At 45.0% G+C, this 22,315-nt stretch overlaps 1 protein-coding gene across 3 annotated transcripts in view; it reads left to right on the top strand.

Annotated features, from left to right (window-relative positions):
- Positions 1-22,315, top strand: part of PSTPIP2 (proline-serine-threonine phosphatase interacting protein 2) — a 62,648-nt gene that overhangs the window by 35,784 nt on the left and 4,549 nt on the right. For all 3 annotated transcript variants that reach the window (XM_082242151.1, XM_082242152.1, XM_082242153.1), the window contains exons 5-12: positions 8,557-8,663; positions 11,993-12,055; positions 13,590-13,688; positions 14,080-14,125; positions 15,488-15,567; positions 19,206-19,304; positions 20,558-20,654; positions 21,940-22,018. In XM_082242151.1, coding sequence (XP_082098277.1) covers positions 8,557-8,663; positions 11,993-12,055; positions 13,590-13,688; positions 14,080-14,125; positions 15,488-15,567; positions 19,206-19,304; positions 20,558-20,654; positions 21,940-22,018 — 670 coding nt within the window. The remainder of the gene's footprint in view (positions 1-8,556; positions 8,664-11,992; positions 12,056-13,589; positions 13,689-14,079; positions 14,126-15,487; positions 15,568-19,205; positions 19,305-20,557; positions 20,655-21,939; positions 22,019-22,315) is intronic.

Here is a 22,315-nt window from a genome sequence, read left to right as displayed (position 1 = left end):
TCTAGTGAGTTTTCCGTCTTGCGAGGCATTTGTCTTGCACGGCACCACTGTACCTTACTTTTTCTTTACCTCCTCATTCCATTTATATTCCACCTTTCCTCCGAGGCGCTCAATGCGGCACAAACAGTTCGCCCCCTCCCCATTTTATACTCACAACAACAACAACTCTGTGAGGTAGGTTTGGCTGAGAATGAGTGACAGGCGTAAGGTCACTCGGCGAGCTTGGTTCCTGAGCAGGGATTTGAACCCAGGTCTCTCAGGTCCTGGGATGCGGGTGGCACTGTGGGTTAAATCACAGAGCCTGGGACTTGCCGATCAGAGGTTGGCGTTTCGAATCCCCACGACGGGGTGAGCTCCCGTTGCTCGGTCCCTGCTCCTGCCAACCTAGCAGTTCGAAAGCACACCAGTGCGAGTAGATAAAAAGGTACCACTCTGGCGGGAAGGTAAATGGAGTTTCCGTGCACTGCTCTGGTTCACCATGCTTAGTCATGCTGGCCACATGACCTGGAAGCTGTATGCCGGCTCCCTTGGCCAATAAAGCGAGATGAGCGCCGCAACCGCAGAGTCGGCCACGACTGGACCTAACAGTCAGGGGTCCCTTTACCCTTTACCTTTACCTCTTAGGTCCTAGTGCAACACCCTAGACCACTACACCAGGGGTCAGCAACCTTTTTCAGCAGGGGGCCGGTCCACTGTCCCTTAGACCTTGTGGGGGGCCGCCGGACTATATTTTGGAGGGGGGGGAATGAACGAATTCCTATGCCCACAAATAACCCAGAGATGCATTTTAAATAAAAACACACATTCTACTCATGTAAAAACACACTGATTCCCGGACTGTCTGCTGTCCGGATTTAGAAGGTGATTGGGCATGGGTGCATGGGTAGACAAACTAAGGCCCGGATCCGGCCCCCAGGCCTTAGTTTCCTTACCCCACTACACCATGCTGGCTGTCATTGCAGCCCTCTCATATTGCAACCCTCTTAGCAGGCTAGGAAGGGAATGGTATAATAATAATAATAATAATAATAATAATAATAATAATAATAATATCCTGCCCAGCTGACTGGGTTGCCCCAAAATTGAGGAGCAGGTCAGGATTGGTGCGCAGAGCTTGCGGATGTCATGAAGGAGTCCCCAAACTAGGCTGGCACAATTTTGAACATGGTTGCTAAACAGGAGATGTTACCGTAATTGCACGGCATGTGAATCTCTGGGGTTGAATAGTTCTTTTTTATATACGTATATGTTTTTATTAATTTTTTAGCATATCAATTCCAACTACCATTTAACATAACTTCTTATCTTATGCAATATTTTAGACTTCCGTCAACAACCTCTGAAGATTTTCCGTTCTTTATCACTTATTCTGCATTTCTTAATTTCTCTATTACTTTTAATTATCCTTAATTTATAATTCTTTTCAAAGTCTTCCTTGCAATATTTCACAAAGTCCTCCTTGCAGAACTTCTTGTAGTCCTGCTAGTGTAATCTGTTGATTACAATTGCTTTTCAGATAGTTCACATATTTACTCCAGTCCTCTGAGAATCTCTGATCCCGCAGGTTTCGAATCCTTCCTGTGAATTTATCTAATTCTGCATAGTCCATTAATTTCATTTGCCATTCTTCTTTTGTCTGTAATTCTTCTTGCTTCCATTTTTGTGCCGGGGCTGAATAGTTCAGGGTGTCAGATAGGGGACTAGAGATGCCAGTTTCAGAGCTGAATGGGCAAAGTCTTCCACACAAGGGATCTGCTCTGCCCTTTCCTGAGATCCTCTGACTCAATATAAGATAGCATCCTTTGTTTGCTTTTTTTTAAAAAAATAATTTTTTATTAAGTTTTCCATTTAACAATCCAATTATATCACAGTAGTTATTCCAAATTATACCAATACGTATCAAAAAGTCCAAATATCTTGCCAAATTTTAAATTTTTGTTGGAGGTTCCCATGCTTCGAGTTCAGTAAGGGTCCGATCATCTCATATTTCTGCTGGTTTTGGTCCCATCTTTCGATCTTCTTGTTGTTATCGTTTTTCTTCTTAATAACCTCTGAGTTGTTTCCACAAGCAAGTTAAGGCAAGCATTATTATGTTTCTGTGTGAACTTTGTAAGGCTCTCCCTTTTTTTTAAAAAAACAACAACTGGTAAATCTTTTGTTTGCAGTAAATCATCACACACTGAGCCAAAAGTCCTGCTCAGGCAGCAGGCGCCATTTTTGTCAGTTCTGATGAAATAAAATCTAAGCGTCTGCTCATTAATTTTCCCAGACCACGTTAAGAGAAAATTTGGAGAAAATGATGTATCGTTGGTACATCACACCGGTAAAACTGGATAAAATGTATAAAAGTGGAAATAAAATGTGTTGGAGATGTAAGCAGAAGGAAGGCGATTTTTACCATATGTGGTGGGTGCGTGACAAAATTAAAAAAATTTGGGAGCTTATATATAATGAACTAAAAAAAATCTTTAGGTACACCTTCTTAAAAAGACCAGAGGCATTCCTCTTAGGAATAATTGGGGATGAAATTAAAAGAGAAGACCAGAATTTATTTCAGTATGCGACAACGGCAGCCAGGATATTGATAGCTCAAAATTGGAAATCAGCAGAGACTCCCACAATTATGGATTGGCAAACAAAATTATTTGAATATGCAGAATTAGCAAGAATGACAAACAAAATTAGACATCAAAAAGAAACAAAGCTTATTGAAGAATGGAGTAAATTTGTGAAGTACATTGAAAGTAACTGTAACAAATTAAAAACTACAGTAGGCCTAACTGTTATGTAGTGTAGTTTCACCCTGGGCCAACAGGGGGATATTGTATATAGTTTTCACTCAGGTCTGTAGATAGTTTTCACTCAGGTCCGCGGCAGTTATTTTAGGCGGGAACTCTGGGCTGTGGTGGTTACAATGTTGACAGCCGGCTGCCTATAAATACAGGCCGGCTGAGCTGTTCACAGTTAGTTCTGTTCCAGCTTACCTTAATAAAGAGCTACTTGAAGGAATCGCTGTGCCGGCTGCTATGTCAACCCACAACTTAATACTGGCGACGAGGATGGGATAGATGGGCATCAGAGCACAGCCAGATGCGGCCAGCCTCTGAACTAAGCTGAATCACAGAGCGAAATCACTGAGCGAAATCACTGAGCGAAATCACTGGGCAGAACCAATTCAGAGCTGACTGTTCTGGCTAGAGCGCTGTGTTCCATCTATCGCCCTTCACGTCGGCATCGGAATCATGGCTTCACTTGTGCCTCTACCGCCGTTTGCGCCAGCCTCTGAATCATGGGACTCCTACCTTGCTCGGTTCGACTGCTACCTCCAAGCCAACGAGCTGACAGCAGTATCAACGGATCGGAAGCGGGGCCTATTCCTCAGCCTCTGTGGGCCTGAGGTGTTTGAGACGGCCCGAGCATTGGTTGCGCCTGAAGCAGTCCAGGCAACACCATGGGACACGATCCAAGAGAAGCTCCGCAACCACTACGCACCGAAGCCGTCCAAGATTGCTGCCCGCCATGCGTTCTACCACCGGAACCAGGCAGAGGGGGAGTCAATCAACAACTACACCACCGCCCTGCGACAGGCTGCAATGCACTGTGAGTTCCGAGACTTAGACGATGCCCTGATGGATCGAATCGTCTGCGGGGTCCGGGACATCCATCTGCAACGGCGTCTCCTAGCCAAGCCAGACCTCACGCTACAGAAAGCCATTGAGGAGGCTGTGGCCTCAGAAGCTGCTGAACGCTCCGCCCAGGAGATCCGCAAGTCCAGCAGCCCGCGTCTTGCTAGGGAGCCAGTTCCGGTGCATCATGAAGAGGCCAGCAGTGATGAGGCATCCTCCAGTGAAGACGATGACGTGCACCAGACAAAGCAGGAGCGCAGGAAGTTCCAACAGAAGTCCAAGGGCCAACCGGAATGTGCTGGCTGCGCAGGCAACCATTCCCGTGCCAAGTGTCGATTCAGAGACGCCATCTGTAGGAAGTGTTCCAGAAGGGGCCACATCGCTAAGGTCTGCCGATCGGCTCCGTCTGACACCCCCCCTTCATCGACTCGCAAGTTCAAGTCTTCACTCCAGTCTGCCAAGGAAAGTTGTTTCGCTCTCACCAACTGCCGCTGCCCGTCTGGAACCACGATTGGCCAAACCAACTCGCCTACGCGACGCAAGCTGAACGTCACGGTGCTCATTGAAGGAGCTCCATGTGACATGGAGATCGACACCGGGTCTGCCCTGTCCATCGTGTCATGGAGCACCATCAAAAGACTGGTACCCAGAGTGTCCAAAAGGCAACTCGACTCTCACCGCGTACACCTGAGAGATTCTGCATTTCTTAATTTCTCTATTACTTTTAATTATCCTTAATTTATAATTCTTTTCAAAGTCTTCCTTGCAATATTTCACAAAGTCCTCCTTGCAGAACTTCTTGTAGTCCTGCTAGTGTAATCTGTTGATTACAATTGCTTTTCAGATAGTTCACATATTTACTCCAGTCCTCTGAGAATCTCTGATCCCGCAGGTTTCGAATCCTTCCTGTGAATTTATCTAATTCTGCATAGTCCATTAATTTCATTTGCCATTCTTCTTTTGTCTGTAATTCTTCTTGCTTCCATTTTTGTGCCGGGGCTGAATAGTTCAGGGTGTCAGATAGGGGACTAGAGATGCCAGTTTCAGAGCTGAATGGGCAAAGTCTTCCACACAAGGGATCTGCTCTGCCCTTTCCTGAGATCCTCTGACTCAATATAAGATAGCATCCTTTGTTTGCTTTTTTTAAAAAAAATAATTTTTTATTAAGTTTTCCATTTAACAATCCAATTATATCACAGTAGTTATTCCAAATTATACCAATACGTATCAAAAAGTCCAAATATCTTGCCAAATTTTAAATTTTTGTTGGAGGTTCCCATGCTTCGAGTTCAGTAAGGGTCCGATCATCTCATATTTCTGCTGGTTTTGGTCCCATCTTTCGATCTTCTTGTTGTTATCGTTTTTCTTCTTAATAACCTCTGAGTTGTTTCCACAAGCAAGTTAAGGCAAACATTATTATGTTTCTGTGTGAACTTTGTAAGGCTCTCCCTTTTTTAAAAAAAAACAACAACTGGTAAATCTTTTGTTTGCAGTAAATCATCACACACTGAGCCAAAAGTCCTGCTCAGGCAGCAGGCGCCATTTTTGTCAGTTCTGATGAAATAAAATCTAAGCGTCTGCTCATTAATTTTCCCAGACCACGTTAAGAGAAAATTTGGAGAAAATGATGTATCGTTGGTACATCACACCGGTAAAACTGGATAAAATGTATAAAAGTGGAAATAAAATGTGTTGGAGATGTAAGCAGAAGGAAGGCGATTTTTACCATATGTGGTGGGTGCGTGACAAAATTAAAAAAATTTGGGAGCTTATATATAATGAACTAAAAAAAATCTTTAGGTACACCTTCTTAAAAAGACCAGAGGCATTCCTCTTAGGAATAATTGGGGATGAAATTAAAAGAGAAGACCAGAATTTATTTCAGTATGCGACAACGGCAGCCAGGATATTGATAGCTCAAAATTGGAAATCAGCAGAGACTCCCACAATTATGGATTGGCAAACAAAATTATTTGAATATGCAGAATTAGCAAGAATGACAAACAAAATTAGACATCAAAAAGAAACAAAGCTTATTGAAGAATGGAGTAAATTTGTGAAGTACATTGAAAGTAACTGTAACAAATTAAAAACTACAGTAGGCCTAACATAAACCTTCTTATGCGTAAATCACAGATTTAGAAACTGCAGGAGAATAAAAGATGTAAGAAAACCGTAACAGGATAGGAGGCAGGTCAAGACGTGTGTTAATGTTGTGTAAATAAGTAGATGATACTTAAAATTGATTAATAAGAGTGTTTTCTTTTTTCTTTTTGTTTGTTTATTTCTCCTTTGTTGTATGCTTTTTGTTGTTTTTTTGTGTGGAAATTTAAATAAAAAACAAATAAAAAAAAATTCCCAGACCAGTTGCACCATAGCATCCTTTGTTTCCTTTTTATTCCTCTAAGGGAGGCTAAGGCGTCTCATAGCATAGTCCACCCAGCCTCTGATTCTGCCACGAGCTCCTTGCCTTTGTTTGCATAATGACTCTCTCAGGCCTTTTAGTTGGAATCACTCCTGTCTTTCCACCCTGGGTACGTGGAGCAGAAATAAACACTCGCACCGCCCTTGACAGGCGGCACAGAAAAACTGGCACACATTAAGGATCCTTGGATGGAAACAGAGAGCAGTGCAACGCCAGGAATGTCTGCGTTTCAAAATGCATTTGTAAGATCTGGGCAGCGGTTCTGCAAAAGTCCACGGGGTTTCTAGGAACCCTTCTTGCCGGCAACATGAAATGTGGGTTGGTGTTTTTTTCTGGAAATTCTCAGCCTTGGAAGGCTTCCAGCTTGATAGGCAGCCTCCAGGCAGGGACGTTTCCCACGTTGCCAATTTAGTGGCATTTTTTTGGTGTTGGCTGGACTGACCCTGGAATTCCCAAAGTTGTCTTTGTTCCTCACAGGGAGGAGCTGGTGAACAACGGTGAAAACGCGACTGGGAAAGGTCTCGTGGGAAGCAAGGGCTCCTTCGCCCTCGTTTCAGGCATCTGAACGGATTAGAATAGAATTTTATCAAACCCCTTTTGGCAGTCCACCATAGCCTTTTAAAAATAAGCATCAGTGAAGACTGTACAATAGGACAGAAAAGGCGAGCAGCTAAGGATTCGTTTATTTATCCGTTCGAAATTCTGCCCTTTTCATGCCATTGCTCAGTGATTCTCAAACTTTTTTGGGGCACTGCTTCCTGAGTTCCATAAACTCATCCCTAGTAAAGTAAAGGTAAAGGGACCGCTGACCGTTAGGTCCAGTCACGGACGACTCTAGGGTTATGGCACTCATCTTGCTTTACTGGCTGAGGGAGCCAGCGTACAGCTTCCGGGTCATGTGGCCAGCATGACTAAGCCGCTTCTGGGGAACCAGAGCAGAGCACGGAAACGCCGTTTACCTTCCCGCCGGACCGGTACCTATTTATCTACTTGCACTTTGATGTGCTTTCGAACTGCTAGGTTGGTAGGAGCAGGGACCAAGCAGTAGGAGCTCACCCCGTCGCGGGGATTCGAACCGCCAACCTTCTGATTGGCAAGTCCTGGGCTCTGTGGTTTAACCCACAGCGCCACCCTTAAAAATCATTATTCAGAATAGCGGTTTGCATGGCCTACGAAGGACAATAATAACATGAGAGCAATCCGAACAGTAGCCATTAATTGCATCTTCATTTCAAATTCCAATTAGAAACATTAAGTTTAATTCAACAAAATTTGTGAACTTGAACGCATGGTACCAGCTTTGGTAATTCCACTGCCTCCCTAGGGCACCTGTTATCCCTGTTCAGCCCATAGCTGTCAGCTTATAGATTTGAAAATAAGGGACTAGCAGCCTCGAAAATAAGGGATCAGCAGCCAAAATAAGGGATTTTAGTCAACCAGCAGCCAAACGAAGCCTCAAGCAGTGGTTCCCACAGCGCAGCAACCTGGCAAAGGGGATTCAGCAAGGAAAACCACTGTCACCTCTCCGCTGGGAAGCGCTGAGCAAAGGCGAGTCCCCAGGCAATGCGGCCAATTTGATCGGCACAAGGCATGCAAGCTCCACCCCCCAGTCGTTCTCAGAGCAACGCAGCCGAGCAACACAGTTGGAGCCTCCCTCCTCCCTGGCCGGCAGGGAGGGAGGGAAAGGAGCTGCTTCCTTTGAAACCTGGGAAATTTAAGGGACATTATCAATAAGGGACAGCAGCGGGACACGGGGCTGGGATAAGGGAGTTTCCCACCAAATAAGGGACAGTTGACAGCTATGGTTCAGCCCCATATTAATTTGGTGGGGAGCACCTTAGCTGGATGGGAAGATCTCTATTAAGCCCTTCTAAACCCTGTCCCTGCAGACTGGTGTTTCCTTAGGGGCTGTATTCTGCAACATGTGGTTGACGGAACAATTGTGTGTTAGTGGTGGATTTATACTGGAGCGTTCACACGGCATCCTGTTTTGCTAGTTGCTCTGCGGCGTTTCCCCAACATTATTATTGCCGCTATAGAAGAATTAAGCAAAAAATTAAGTAATGAAAACGGCAACATTCACTGTATATAAAAAAATCACAGTGTTTTAGTCAGAAACTCCGCGTCAGATGACCTTGGGAATGTTGCTGTTGTGCTTCAGCCTCGGTTTCCCTTCTGCAAAGCAGCAGTAAAAGTGACGTTCCTTCCAGAATTGGGTGGCTAGGAGGAACAAAGCCTGCCTTTACATTTCCTTCCAGTGATTCTTTGGTTATACCGTTCCTTGCTTTCATTTTATTTTTTTAAGAATAACACTTTATTTAGAATTCAACAATAACAAAGGAAAAAACCACAGTAGTTGCTACATCAATTCATTACAATTAACCAATTTTAACAGTATATAAATAGTAATAGGAAAATTGCACAACATCACTTTTAACTTACTGAAGTTTACACATATGACACTTTTATCTCTTTATCTCTTTCTTAACATATCCTTGCTTTCAGAGGTGGACAGCGTCGGGCAGAGCCACATCCAGTTGGCCCAAACGTTGCGCGAAGAGGCGAGGAAGATGGAGGACTTCCGGGAGAAGCAAAAGCTCCATCGCAAAAAGGTCAGGAGCAGGAGAGGGGTTGGAGAAGGTCCTAGGAGACAGATGGGGGTGGCCGGTCCCATTTTGCCGCCTGAGGCCTGTCCCGCTTCTTCCTAGAGATACGGCATTCTGCAAAATGTTGTCACTTGGCTTCTCCGCTCGGGACAGGAAAGATGAGTGACAAGATTGGGGAAGGGGGAGGGTGGCCCAAGGTTCACGTCTGCAATAGGTCATATATATATATATATATATATATATATATATATATATATATGCAGGTTTTGGTGTCTTCGGGTGTCTTCCCGTGTAAGAGTCGGGGTGTCTGTGCGACGTTTCGACGAGGTCTCACTCGTCATCTTCAGGCTGGTGCTTTCGGCTTCTTGTTACTGGAACAGAGCAGAATCTGGTGTTTGAGTTCCTATAAATACTGTTGAGGGGTGTGGTGTATAGCCTCCAACGTTCTGGGCAGAGAGGAAGTTCCTAGATTAGTGTGCCTCTTCTTCTTTTGTTCCTTAATTACTTGAGGGATATCTTGAGTGATTTCATGAGTGATATTCTGAATACCACTGGGTGGGTCATTAAGTGTAGATTAGTTGCTAAAGCTTTTGTGTCTTGACCTCTTGAGCTTGTGAAGAGTTTTTCTGAGAAGATGGCTGTGCTGCATTTAGTTGTGCTCTGGCTTGGCTTCGTGTATAGGGGCGAGCTGTGGTTTTGTGCCTTGTGCCAGCCAGATCTGTGTAGGGATTGCAGGGGGGTGCAGCATCCGGAGGTGCCACTATAGTTTGGCTACTGGATGGAGTCTGTAATATGTCTGTGGAGAGGGTCTGGGTTTGGGTCTGGTGTGGTTGATTGGTGACGGCGTTCTGTGTGCCTCTGGTTCTGGTGTCGGTTTTTGTGGGGAGGGCTAATTTCCAGATGTCTGGCAGGCGGGACGTGTCGTCACGCTTGTTCATGTTGTGAGGGTGTTTCTCTATCTCGATGGCTTCCATGATTATTCTCTTGTGGTGATGTTCCATGTTAAAGAGCAATTTGGAATCTGCAAAATTAATTTCGTGTCCTGTTTCTTTCATGTGTTGGAAAAGAGAGGAAGTTTTTTCTTCTTTTTTGACGGCATTCTTGTGTTCTGCGATACGTGCATTTATTCGTCTGTTTGTTTGTCCAATGTACGTGGCTGGGCAGACTTTGCAGGGTATTTCATAGACCCCTTGGTTTTCCAGCTGGATTTTGTCTTTTGGGTTTCTGAGGATATTGGCTATTTTTTGGTTGGTGCAGAAGGCTGTTTTGATATTGTGTTTATGGAGGATTTTGCTGATTTTGTCTGTAGTGCCCTTGATATAAGGAAGGAGGGCCATGCCATTGTTTTCTTCTGTGTCTTGGTTTTTATATATGTTGTTTAGCCGTTTAGTCATGTCCGACTCTTCGTGACCCCATGGACCAGAGCACGCCAGGCCTCCTGTCTTTCACTGCCTCCCGCAGTTTAGTCAAACTCATGCTGGTAGCATCGAGAACACTGTCCAACCATCTTGTTCTCTGTCATCCCCTTCTCCTTGTGCCCTCCATCTTTCCCAACATCAGGGTCTTTTCCAGGGAGTCTTCTCTTCTTATGAGGTGGCCAAAGTATTGGAGCCTCAGCTTCAGGATCTGTCCTTCCAGTGAGCACTCAGGGCTGATTTCCTTCAGAATGGATCGGTTTGATCTTCTTGCAGTCCATGGGACTCTCAAGAGTCTCCTCCAGCACCAGAATTCAAAAGCATCCATTCTTTGGCGATCAGCCTTCTTTATGGTCCAGCTCTCACTTCCATACATCACAACTGGGATAACCATAGCGCTATATATATATATATATATATATATATATATATATATATATATTCTTATTGGAAGGCTGTAGCAGACTCCCCACAGACACAGGATGATTCACTGACATTGATTCCATCTTTATTCCCTCTCTTTTTAACCTTTTTCTTAACGACCTCGCGTCGTCACTAAAACAGGTGGACGCCCACAGCCCAAAACTCAATGCATTAAGCATTCCCATCCTCCTATAGGCAAATGATACGATTTTGCTTTCACGGACAAGAATTGGTTTAAAGCGATTGTTAAATTCCTGTATTGACTATCTGTCCAGAATGAAATTGTGTATGAACTTTGATAAAAGCAAAATAATGGTTTTTGGGAATTCACACAACTAAACACAGAGCCACATGCAGCCCAGGGATTGCTGAGCTCAGGCACGCAGATTGTGATGTTCAGGTACAGGTAATCTCTGCCATCTTTGGGTGCAAATAATAAATAGGCTGCCACTCCGGGGATTGAGCACACAAACACACACACTTGTGCTTCCCGCTCCACCCTGCAGGTGTCAATTCCAGTTCCCTTTGTGTTTGGGAGCCCTAAAATGTGATGAACTCTGGTTCCAAGAAGAAAACAACCTCCATTCAGCACCTGAACTTCTCCACCGCTGTTGGACAAGGCATAGTTTCTTGTCTGCCCATTTTAATTTCCTCATTCCTTTCTCAACTGCTTCCCCCTCTCCTTGGCTAGTGGAACAAAATTCAGCTTGCACCTTAACCGCATAGGGCCCAGACCAGTTAGCACAGCACAGCTTCCTTGTTTGAGGGCGATATCTTGCATTTCTGCATTTCAAAGCTCTGGAGGAAAAGCTTTTGGTTTTGAATTTCCTTTTCGAGCTGAGAGCTTCCATAATTGTACCCTCCCGCTGAAAAGCGTAGGGCAGGATCCAGCTATGAATCCATTATTTTATTGCACGTATCAGTTGCTTTTTTAAAGGAACAGTGAACTCAAAGCGACTTAGCAATAAAATATTAAACTTTGGAACCAATAAAAAATAAGAAGCATAGTAGTATCGTAAAACTCCCCAAGATCAAGCCCAAAAGCCTGGCTGAAAATCCTGTCTCCTCTGACCTGAATCAACAGGGAAACTCAACTTTGGTTAAATTAAACCAAGTTTCTAGCCGCCATGGGCCTGCAAAGAGAATGAAAGAATTTCAAGTAGTACATGAGGAAGCAAAGTGAAGCTGCTGTGCTTTCGGCATGATTGAATGTCTTTTACTGGCGCTCTGCTTCGGGTATCAGGAAATACAACCCTTTAACAAACCTCAAAAATTCAGTGGGATTCAGATTCTCTGTTAGATGTCCCAGTCGGAGGCCTGTAGCAAAGACATGACAATTCAGTTTTGCAAGATGAAGCGGAAGACGTTCGCGGTAATTCCTCTCCTTGTAAGACGCGTGTGGCCTTCTATATTTAGAAAGGGGAAACGGATTTCTCTTTCCTTCCCTGTTCTGCTGAGGAGCAAATGGCTCCACTAACCCTGGTATTTTTCCCGCAGATTGAACTCATAATGGACGCGATTCACAAAAACCGGAATCTGCAGTACAAGAAAACCCTGGACGTGAGTTAATTCTCCTCCTCTGGTTCTTAAAATACCACGTGCCCTTGCAGATCACCTCTCTGGCAGTCGTGTGGTGAAGCAGGTTCAGCTTCATTCGGCGAAATGAGCCTGAGTGTAGAAAGCCTCAACGTGGTTTGCAGAGAGAATGAAACAGCGCTTACCTGGTGTCAAGAGGCAGGGAGATCCAAAGATCAGTTTACAAAAGCAGAGCAGGTATTATATTTGATGCCTGTGGCTGTGTTGCTGCCACAGATCGAAGCAATCTAGAGAAAATTTATAGGACAAATCGGATCCTTCCTTAAAGAGGGCACGTAGTGCAGTGAGGCTTGGACAACCAACACCCTGTGTTGTGGGTGGGTACGTTGGTCAGCCACAATACCTGATTGGTAGGTCCCTCGAAGCTGGGTGCAATCTGGCCAATGGGACACAGTCTAAACGGTTCGAGGGACCTATTTATACCCATTCACGGACGCGGGTGGCGCTGTGGGTTAAGCCACAGAGCCTAGGACTTGCCGATCAGAAGGTCGGCAGTTCAGATCCCTGTGACGGGGTGAGCTCCCGTTGCTCGGTCCCTGCTCCTGCCAACCTAGCAGTTCAAAAGCACCCCCAAAAGTGCAAGTAGATAAATAGGTACCACTCCAGCGGGAAGGTAAATGGCGTTTCCGTGTGCTGCTCTGGTTCGCCAGAAAGCGGCTTTGTCATGCTGGCCACATGATCCAGAAGCTGTACGCCGGCTACCTCGGCCAGTAAAGCGAGATGAGCGCCACAACCTCAGAGTCGTTCGCGACTGGACTTAACTGTCAGGGGTCCTTTACCTTTACCTTACATGACCCAGAGCTTCCTCTTTTGGCGTGTGCATTTGGAACACCTGCCCACCTCTCCCTACTTTTAGGGCTTTGCGCTTGACCTTGCTATGCCATCGTGTGTCGTCTGTTGTTGAGACAGGGGCACGGCAGGAATTTCCCCCACTTGGCTGATAGGCTGTTGCCATTTGGGTTTTGCCTGCTGCATAACAAATCATCACAACTTGTAAGGTTGCGGATAAGCTCTGGTTCAGGTGATAGGGATGGGAGAACGCTCTCGCCATCCCTATGTGAAGGGTATTCCGTTAAAGGAATCCAGGGACTCGATGGTTTGGTCAACCCCTGAGAGGGAGCTGTGCCCATGCCTGAGTCCAGGGGGACATTTGGGTGGCGGAGATAACCTGTTCCCAGCTTTCCGCTTATCCAGGTGTTCACCCTTGGCTGACCTATGCTGGTGCCCTGGGTCAGCGCTACCTGTATGGCGGGGAGCTAGTCGAACCAGAGCCTATGCAAGCTGTCACTTTCTGTAATCAATAAAGTTGTGGCCTAAATTCTGCCAAAAACCAAACCCAAAATTTGAGTCAAGTGTGAATTTATTTAATGGGGAGGTTTCTGGGTCTGAACACGCAAGGCCAATCTCATAGGTAGCCTGGTCCCAAGTTGTTATGGTCTCTGTCGTAACCCTTTGATGTACATCCTTTACAACCTGTTGCATCCTGGTTTCCCCTCAGGCCAAGAGGCTGTATGAGCAAAGGTGCCGGGACAAGGACGAGGCGGAGCAGGCCGTCCACCGGAGCGCCAACCTGGTCACGCAAAAGCAGCAGGAAAAGGTTAGGGAGGTGCAAGGGGAGTCGTGGGGAGAGGGAGCTGGGTCGGGCCGAAGTATGGCCCTAAACGAGGCCAAAAATAGGGAGATGAAAGAGGGAGGACCATAGCTCAGTGGTGGAGAGCTTTTGGTTTCTTAACAAATGTATTTTTAAACATTTTCTTCAACTCATTATATATCATTTCCCAGAAAGCCTTTACCTCTTTGCAGGTCCACCACATGTGGTAGAAGGTACCTTATAAACAAAATGGAAGTTCTAGGGAAGGCTGAGGTCAGGCCCCCTTCCCTTAACCAAGATGGCGGTTGGAGACCCATCTGCCCAACACTTCCTCACAGAGCTGCTCTCCTGGCTGGCCGAACGACGATTGACCTCCTTTCTTTTGCTTCCCTTCCAGCTCTTCGTGAAGTTGGCTCAGACAAAGACAGCCCTGGAAGATTCAGGTGAGTTCACTTCGTCCGAAAAGTTGGGTTGCCAACTTTTGCATGGACCTCTGCTTCACTGCCTTTAGCTGCAGCTTGATCTGCGGTGGCCCCTTCCAACTCTACAATTCTGTGATTCCCTTCAGATATCTAAAGGGTTAACAACATGGTGGAAGGAGCGAGCTCCTTTTCTGCTGGATTTAGGTTACAAGAAAGGAGATTCCGACTGAACATCAGGAAGAACGCTCTACACAGCTGACTGTCCCCCCAAATACCTCATTAATAAGATCATTAAGTTTGCAGATGATACAACGGTGGTTGGTTTAATCATGGCTGGAGAGGGGGAGGCAGCCTATAGAAAGGAAGTTGAGCAGTTGGGGGAGTGGCGCAGGAAAAACAACTTACTCCTTAGCTGAAAGAAAACAAAAGAGATTATTGTGGACTTTAGGAAATGTAAATTGAATAGTCAGTCACTTATTATTGAGGGAAAGTGTGTGGAACAGGTCTCCGTGTTTTGATTTCTAGGAATGGAGTTGAGAGATGACCTAACCTGGGGAGAAAGCAGCAGAGGTTATATTTTCTGAGAATCCTCCGGAAAAACAATCTCTCAAAGGACCTGTTGATGGCATTTTACCATTGTACTGTGGAGAGTGCATTAACTTATGGTCTGTGAGTGTATTAACTTATGGTTTGGGAGATGCACGGCCAGGGAAAAAACATTGCTGTCCAGGGTTGTAAAGACTGTGGAGAGAATAATTGGGTGCACTCTTCCCACCTTGGATCAAATCTATGCTGTCAGGTGTCATAAGAAAGCTGCAGAGATAGCACAGGATAGTGTGCACCCCAAAAATGAAATGATTTCTGTCAGCTTCTGCCTTCTGGAAGATGGTCCAGGGTTATAAAGACTAGGACTAGCCACCTGAGAAACAGTTTCTACCCAAATGCAATTTTGGTTTTAAACGCATTGTAAGGAGTCTGTATGGGAGTATATTGTATTTAAAAATGGGGGATCAGAGTTTTTAGGGGGCTAGCCAGGTTGGGATAGCTGGGATAGCAGGCTTGTTGGGTTTTGAATGTCTGGTGTAGATTTTTCAATTTCATTGTTCTGTGTGGGGCAATGACAATAAAGATTAGCGTATCGTAAATTTCTGACGGAACGAGCCATTTGGTGGTAGAATGAAGTCCCATGGAAGATGGTGGACTTCCCTTCCTTGGAGGTCTTTAAACCGAGGTTGAATGGCCAACCGCCAGAGCTTCTGTAGCTGTGATTCTTGCACTGCTAGTGGGATTGAACTTGACCCTTTCCAAATCTCCAATTCTATGTTTGGCCCATCTTTTCTTGACATGACCAGATTTCTCTTTTTTTAATTTCTCCAACTGCAGACAGGGTGTATCAGACGAACGTTGGTGCCCTGGAGAAGATCAGGGAAGAATGGAAGAATGAGCATGTCAAGGCGTGTGAGGTAAATAGGAATATAACAAAGGTTTGGCTGCCTCTTATAGGAAAGATAAGATGAAATCGTGAAACCAGTAGAATTGGAAACAAACCTCATAACGGGAAAGATTAAGAAAAGTGATGGATAATGAGAATAATATGTATAAGGAAACTAATATAACTAACAGTAGCTGTAAATGAATACAGACAGACAACAAGAATTGTATAAACACGAGGATTTATTTGTTTATGGATACACTGTGGACAAAATATGGAAAATGAATAACAATATACAAAATGAAAGAAAATAATGTGATAAAATTATATGTGACATAAAAAACCAGAAGAAGGAAGGAGGGAAGTCAGCTCTGAAGAGCAAGTATAAAGGTAAAATGTAATACAATATGTGTATGTGGAGTATCTAATTGAAAAACTAATAAAGATTATTGGGGGAAAAATGGTTAGGCTGCCTCTCCTGAGGCGACGGGATGCTGGGGCAGGCAGGACAGTGGTACCTCGGGTTAAGTACTTAATTCGTTCCGTAGGTCTGTACTTAACCTGAAACTGTTCTTAACCTGAAGCACCACTTTAGCTAATGGGGCCTCCCGCTGCTGCCGCGCCGCCGGAGCACGATTTCTGTTCTTATCCTGAAGCAAAGCTCTTAACCTGAAGCACTATTTCTGGGTTAGCGGAGTCTGTAACCTGAAGCGTATGTAACCCGAGGTACCACTGTATAGCTCAGAGAGTGTTGTCGTCACAGAAATATTTTGTTCAGTTCACCTCACTGGTGTTTTTGCCTGACTGGAATATGTCCTCGAAACCTTGATAATGTCTCTTTCTTCCTTGCCTGGTGTGTCTCTGGAGAAACTAGCCTACTGTTTTTTGCCCTGGCCACTTTTTGCCCTCGCCCCGGCATGCGGCCCCTGCAAGATTTCCTAGAAGGGAATGTGGCCCTTGAGTCTTAAAAGAGGCTCGCCGTGCCACTAGCTGCTAGTCCCCCCCCCTTAAAAAGCTGTATGGGTGGAACTGAATGTGGCCCCTGGAAGGGCACTCACAAGGAGATGTGGCCCTCAGCCTGCAAAAAAGGTTCCCCTGCCCCCTTACCTCAAATACTGGGTTCTGGGTTCGAATTCTGTACACTTCATGTCGAAAAGAAATAGGGCGGAGGAATCCAGATTAGCTAGCAGCAGCCAAAACATAGAAATAAGTGTGTAAAGGAAACTTCATCCCTCACCTTTGAATATTGTGTGTTTTGGATTGCCCTTTGGGTGTGCGTACTTGTAACAAAACAGAGGATTGCCAGTCACTTCCTCAAGCGGGTGAGGTTTCTTTGAAAAGCTGCAGGGAGGAGACCCACCCTGCCCCACGGAAAAGGGGGCAGCCTACAAGTAAAGTCAGAGTGTTGCAAGAAAACCATTTGCTGGGCAGGGATTGTTTTTTAGATGCCCTCGAGTTCTCGAAAGCATCTTGAATATCTGCATTCTTTCTTGGGGAACTGGAAATAGTGTTAAGATTATTGCATTTAAATTATCCACATGGAAATGGATATACTGTGCAGGGAATTCCCTTCCTTCTTCAGAGCATAGCTGTCAATGTTTCCCATTTTTTAAGGGAAATTCCCTTATTCTGAATAGGATTCCTCCCCAAAGTTGACAGCTATGCTTCAGAGATGCAGGCAGGATTTAGAACAAAATGTTTTCAAGAATGGGGCTCTTTCCAGATATTTAGGTGCATGCAACACTGGCTTGGGCTGATGGAAATTGTAGTTCAATAACATCTGGGACGCGGGTGGCGCTGTGGGTAAAACCTCAGTGCCTAGGGCTTGCCGATCGCATGGTCGGCGGTTCGAATCCCCGCGGCGGGGTGAGCTCCCGTCGTTCGGTCCCAGCTCCTGCCCACCTAGCGGTTCGAAAGCACTCTTAAGTGCAAGTAGATAAATAGGGACCGCTTTATAGCGGGAAGGTAAATGGCGTTTCCGTGTGCTGCGCTGGTGCTGGCTCGCCAGAGCAGCTTCGTCACGCTGGCCACGTGACCCGGAAGTGTCTCCGGACAGCGCTGGCCCCCGGCCTCTTAAGTGAGATGGGCGCACAACCCTAGAGTCGGACACGACTGGCCCGTACGGGCAGGGGTACCTTTACCTTTAACATTTGGAGGGTGTCAGGCTAAGGTAGACTGTCACAGCATGATTTTTTTTGTGGGGGAATGTTATGTACTTTTATTTAGAATGCCTGGCCAGAGCCCCCAGTTTCTCATGCTCAGACTCTGTTCTGGCTTTTCAGTCAGCCTGAGTGTATGAAAAAGAACTGGATTTCAAGTGTATAAATTGATGGCTCACTTTGTCAGTTCTAATCAGATTGAAAACCGGGCAGCGGTTTTATACAGCTGCTTTGGCGTAGGACTTACTGTGCTTGACTAAGATCCGGGAGACCAAGGTTATGTAACGTACATAAATAATTTTATTTGTATGTATGTTATGTACTGAGTTGAATAGGAATAGCCTGTTGGTACATCTGATTATACTTCTCTATCTCCTGCCCGAGGGTAGAAGATTAAAGAGGCACTGGCCAGGGTATGAGTCGTCCCTGAGAATTTTTCTCGCTCTCCTAAGGCATTGATCCCTTGCGATGTCATCTAGCGGGCTCAGGGGACAGCCCATGATATCATGTGCTGTATTCACCACCCTCTGTAGAGACTTTCTGTCCATGGCTGTCAGGCCAACGTACCACACTGTGATACAATATGAAAGGACACTTTCTATTGTGGACCGGTAGAAGGAGGTCATAAATTGTTGTTTAACATTGTTCTTTCGCAAGACCCTGATTGCAACGTAACAAAAGTAGTAAATAGCTCATCAGAAAATGCACAGCCAAACTGAACAATTTCTACATAAATTGTTAAGATATAAAATAAAGATTTTTTAAAATGACATCAAAAACACAAAACAACACCCCAGTCCAAGAGTCTTAGCTTTTGTAGCTGGAGTCAGTCCAGGCCCTTGCTGGACAGAAATGTAAGGAAGAATGTTATATCTGTAATGATATGGTAACAGATAATCCTAATAATGGCTGTGGGTGGGTGTTGAGTAACATTCCTCAAAACAATGACAGGTGGAGTGTGTTGCTTATGTCACAGTGCATTTTTCAAAGAGTTTTAGTTATTTTGACAAATAATAAACAAACGGGCGGTGTGGGTGGAGCCTGTTCAGAATCTGGAATTGATACTTCATTGCCTCCTTATGGCTCTCTCTGAGAACACAATTTTATTGGTTGCATCAGTTAAATGCTGTCTTGCAATTCCTCCCCCCTTGCACTAGTGAGTAACATGTTGCACAGCACCTTTTGCACGGGGACTTTGATGCCCCAGGGGTGACGAACATCACAAGCTGCACCTTCCGAGACGTTTGCACAATTTTGGGATTGCTTTTGAAAAGTTAGATTGACAACTTTCTGCCGTTTCTCAAGTCCGATGCTGATTGTTTCATTTGCTGATGTTTTTTAAAGGTGGGGTTTCTTTGGCAGGGGTTTAGTTTCTAATTATTATCCGTGCTTAAGGTTATAATTACTCCCAACGAAGGAGAAAAGACCAAAGCAAGGTTCTTTCCAAAGGAATTAGATGCTGATATTTTGCCTCTGAATTCAGCCTTGTCCTCTGCCTCTCTCCCCGCAGTTCTTCGAGAGCCAAGAGACCGAAAGGATAAACTATTTCCGGAATGCTCTGTGGCTCCACGTCAACCAGCTCTCTCAGGAATGTGTCAAGAACGACGAGGTAAGTAGAGGACCGCATGTCTGCATTCTCCAGGACAGGGCTGGAGACCAGGAACTGTTCCCATCAGTCCGGCCAGCATGAACAATGGTCAGGTTCGGTGGGGCCTGGAGTCCTTCAACATCTGGGGGACCACTTAACTCTGGAGATCACAAACGTACATCTCCTGCTTCCTGTCTGCTGTGACCCTCACAGTTCAGTGCCAATAAGTTTGGCTTTTTTAATGGATGGAGACAGAGGCATTGGTGAGAAATAGAATCCAATGGACTGGCAGGGACTGAGGCAACCTGAATTTGCCCCCGATGATTTTGTTCCCTCTCAGAAAGATAATTTGACTTCTTGTGACGTAACAGAAGTCACTTTCGGAGATGAGGTGGTGTGCCCTCTTTCTCCCTGACCCCTTGTCAGAATATTTCTTTGGAGCCACTAGGATAATAATAATAATAATAATAATAATAATAATAATAATAATTTGTTACTTATACCCCGCCCATCTGGCCAGCCCTCTCCAGCCACTCTGGGCGGCTTCCAACAGGATATTTAAAAACACGATAAAACATCAAACATTAAAAGCTTCCCTAAACAGGGCTGCCTTCAGATGTCTTCTAAAAGTCAGATAGTTGTTTATTTCCTTGACATCTGAAGGGAAGGTATTCCACAGGGCTGGTGCCACTACCGAGAAGGCCCTCTGCCTGGTTCCCTGTAACTTGGCTTCTCGCAGTGAGGGAACCGCCAGAAGGCCCTCGGAGCTTGTACCTCAGGTTTCGGGCAGAAAGATGGGGGTGGAGATGCTCCTTCAGGTATACTGGACCGAGGCCGTTTAGGGCTTTAAAGGTCAGCATCAACTCTTTGAATTGTGCTCGGAAACGTACTGGGAGCCAATGTACGTCTTTCAAGATTGGTGTTATGTGGTCTTGGCGGCTGCTCCCAGTCACCAGTCTGGCTGCCGCATTCTGGATTAGTTGTAGTTTCCAGGTCACCTTCAAAGGTACCCCCACGTAGAGCGCATTGCAGTAGTCCAAGCGGGAGATAACCAGAGCATGCACCACTCTGGCAAGACAGTCCACAGGCAGGTAGGGTCTCAGCCTGCCCACCAGATGGAGCTGGTAGACAGCTGCCCTGGACACAGAATTGACCTGCGCCTCCATGGACAGTTGTGAGTCCAGAATGACTCCCAGGCTGCGCACCTGGTCCTTCAGGGGCACAGTTACCCCATTCAGGACCAGGGATGATTCCTTCTGTTTTGCACCTTGCAGAATTACGAGGAGATACGCAAGAGCCTCGAGCAGTGCAGCATCGAGAAGGACATTGAGTTTTTTGTGAATGCCCGCAAAACAGGCACCGTCCCACCAAGTAAGTGGAGCCATCTCAGATTCTGGAAGCGCAGGGAACATCACAGCAGTGGGTGAACCATGTCCCCTTTTCGGTATCTGGTTTTTTCTGTAAAGAGAGAGAGGGGGAATGTCACTATGTGTGGGTCAAAAAGTTGCATGCTGTGGTACCGACTCCTCCTTGACTGGGCTGTCAAGGAGGAGGAGGTCACAGTGGCTGTGGTAAAGTCGTTGCAATACTTTGGGTACATAATAACCATGAAGCAGTGGGAAAACCTGTGGAAAATAAACTGGAAACTTACAGTTTGTTACACTTTGAGAGAGAATTTACTTAAAATGCAACGTCAGTGGTATCTAACTCCCTGGAAACATTCTAAGATGTACAAAAGCGTCTCAGGTAATTGTTGGAGGTGTAAAGAAAAGCCAGGTACTTTATTCCACATGTGGTGGCAGTGTAAAGAAATTAAGGTCTTTTGGGAGGACATCCATATAGTATTAAAATATCCTTTAATAGAAAACCAGAAGCTTTCCTTTTTGGGAATCACAGATTCAGATATTCCCAAAAAGGTAACAGAGATCTTTTTATATGCCACAGTCGCAGCAAGAGTTCTCATTGCGGCAAATTGGAAGAGTGACAAAGTTCTGTCAAGATTAGAATGGATTCAAAAATTGGCGGAATGTGCTGAACTAGATAGTATATCAGAAAAAATAAAAAGCAAACCAAAACAGGCATTTTTTTCAAAATGGAAAGTCTTTAAAATCTATTTGAAAAATAGCAATTGTAGTTTAAGGTCATTTGCAGCATTCAAATAATTTCAGTAGTCGTTTCGAGAATGATGTAAAATCTAAGAATGGATTAAAGATTATTAAATTATTTAAAAAAAACTTGTTATGTAACGGCAGTGAACAAATAATGAGAATTTGAAGAATGGAATAGACAGGAAGTCTGGTCGATAGAAAAAGCCCATTTTTATTTTAAGGTTTAGAGACTACTAGTTGATGTATCTTTTTTTTCTTTGTTGTTTTGTGGTGATGGATATTTGCTTTCCTTTTTCTGTATGGTATGTTAAAGTGAATGATAACAATAATATATATTTTTTTAAAAAAAAGTTGCACTCAGGGTGGGGAAGGGTTCTGTCTGGGTCTTCCTCCCAGCATGTTCTACTCCCCAGCTGTAACAATTCTAGTGGCTTTCCTGTCCAAAATTTGGCCAAGAAGCAAGTGGCTTTTGCCAATGGTTCTTCAGCCTGTTTTACAAAACAATGACCGCTTTGCAATCTGCTTGCTCTCCCTTCCGCTCTCTGCAGATCCAGTGGTCTATGAAAACTATTACAACACTCAGAAGAATGCAGCGCCAGGGAGAAATCAAGCCCCAGCCCCCGGGAGGTAAGGATAAAGGAGGGAATCGCAAGTTAACTAATTGATTAAGTTGCATCAGGGGATGATGCAATGTGGCAGCAGTCATCACAGTCATTTTGGTGGTGTGCTGCCTTTGCACAAATGGAGCAACTTGCAGCCGAGAAAACGGGAACACATCTCAAAACCAACTGTTCTAAGAACAGTTTCATAACAGTGCATAAAACAGCAGCTTAATAGCTAATGTAGGGTAAAGGTAAAGGAACCCCTGACCATTAGGTCCAGTCATGACCGACTCTGGGGTTGCGGCGCTCATCTCGCTTTATT

The sequence above is a fragment of the Podarcis vaucheri genome (genome assembly GCF_965113315.1).
Source record: "Podarcis vaucheri genome assembly, chromosome: 11".
Lineage (NCBI taxonomy): Eukaryota > Metazoa > Chordata > Lepidosauria > Squamata > Lacertidae > Podarcis > Podarcis vaucheri.
Note: the sequence above shows the minus strand (reverse complement) of the source record. Positions and strands in the feature narration are given on the sequence as shown.